This window comes from Bombina bombina, chromosome 1 (assembly GCF_027579735.1).
Source record: "Bombina bombina isolate aBomBom1 chromosome 1, aBomBom1.pri, whole genome shotgun sequence".
NCBI classification, from domain to species: Eukaryota; Metazoa; Chordata; class Amphibia; order Anura; family Bombinatoridae; genus Bombina; species Bombina bombina.
Window position 1 is genome coordinate 1,420,983,752 of NC_069499.1, and position 1,702 is coordinate 1,420,985,453.

At 40.7% G+C, this 1,702-nt stretch overlaps 1 protein-coding gene across 1 annotated transcript; it reads left to right on the forward strand.

The window, feature by feature from the left end:
- The first annotated feature begins 33 nt into the window (after positions 1-33).
- LOC128665635 (olfactory receptor 1361-like) lies at positions 34-1,215 on the forward strand. Its single transcript, XM_053719933.1, has 3 exons — positions 34-565; positions 758-948; positions 1,204-1,215. Exons 1-3 carry the CDS (start codon positions 34-36, stop codon positions 1,213-1,215), a joined length of 735 nt encoding a protein of 244 aa, XP_053575908.1.
- Positions 1,216-1,702: the final 487 nt, after the last annotated feature.

The following is a 1,702-nucleotide window of genomic DNA, read 5'->3' on the forward strand; positions in this document are numbered from 1 at the left end:
ATTAATCCAGCCAGGTATGTTCTGGTGAGTGTTATGGAGTCCTCAAACCAAACATCTGTGACTAGGTTTGTCCTTCTCGGCCTCTCTAATATCCCATTCTTCCAGCCTATTTACTTCCTGTTATTCTTGGTGATTTACATAGTCACCCTCTCTGGAAACATTCTGCTAATTATAGTTGTAAGAATTGATAATCGTCTACACACTCCCATGTACTTTTTTCTCAGCAACCTCTCTTTTATTGACATCTGCTTCTCCTCTACAACTGTGCCGAAAATACTGGTTAATACGTTATCTCAAGATAAAAGCATTTCCTTCTTTGGATGTGCAGCACAGATGTACTTCTCTCTAGCGTTGGGTGCCACAGAATGTATAATATTGGCCGTTATGGCATATGACAGATATATAGCTATCTGTAAACCACTACACTACACCACTATCATGAACAAAGTTGTCTGTATTTGTCTGGCCGCTACATCCTGGATTGTCAGCTTTCTTAACGCTTTACTTCATGCGTTCTTAACCTTTCGACTGCCTTACTGCAAGTCTAACCATGTTAATCACTTTTTCTGTGAGATGCCTCCACTTTTTCGTTTATCTTGCAAGGATACTTTGTTTAATGAAATAGCAGTGTATATTTCTGGAGGGGTTATAGCCCTTTGTTCATTCTTGCTGACACTGATGTCTTATGTACAAATTATTTCCACCATTCTAAAGATCCCTACCACCAAAGGAAGGCACAAGTCTTTCTCTACATGTGCCTCCCACCTCACAGTAGTATCTCTCTACTATGGAACCATCATCTTTATGTATTTGCGTCCACGCCACAGTTATTCACCAAGGCGGGACAGAGCAGTTTCTATCCTGTACACAGTTGTGACGCCCATGCTAAACCCCATCATCTATAGTATAAGGAATAAAGATGTTAAAGGCACTCTGAGAAAGACTCTGGTAAAAAAAACACTTTGCTAATAACAAAATCTGTAGTATAAATATGTACCAGCTACTAAATGTACCAATGTACTTTGGCACTCGTGGAACCAATGTGCTTAATTCCCTATCAAACATTCCAAAGCATGTTACTTGTCTACTTCCTGGGTCACCACATGCTGGTGGAAATATTTAATACATAACCTATAGTCATCACCCAATATATATTAGTGGAGCAATTTGTATATTGTATATTTCATAATTTTTTTTTACAAGAACTATGAATGACTTGTTTGCCTTTCTTTTTTTAATACTTCTTTAAAAGACCTTTCCAATTTTTTTATAATTTATTTAAATGCAGATATGTAATATGTCTCCATTTGTTTTCATCAACTGCTCAACATGAGGGGGGTAGTTATCAAGCCGTCTACTTTTCTGACTTCGCCGGCCCAATACGCCCGCCTAAGCTCGCCTACCTTCGCCGTCGCGGACCTTGAATACGTTCGCCTAAGTTATCAAAAAAAGCTGTCAAAAAGCCGCAGGGCGAAGAGCAGCGGACTGTGAGAGTTATCACTCATCCGATCTCGCTGCCCTTCGGCTTTTTCCCAGCTTTATTGCTAGCCTGTCACTAAGCACCCACACTAAAATACACTGTTCTATCCCTATACCGGCGCCCCCGGAGCCCCCCGCAACTCAATAAAGTTACTAACCCCTAAACCACCGCTCCTAGACCCTGCCGCAATGCTTATAAATGTATTAACCCCTAAACCGCAGC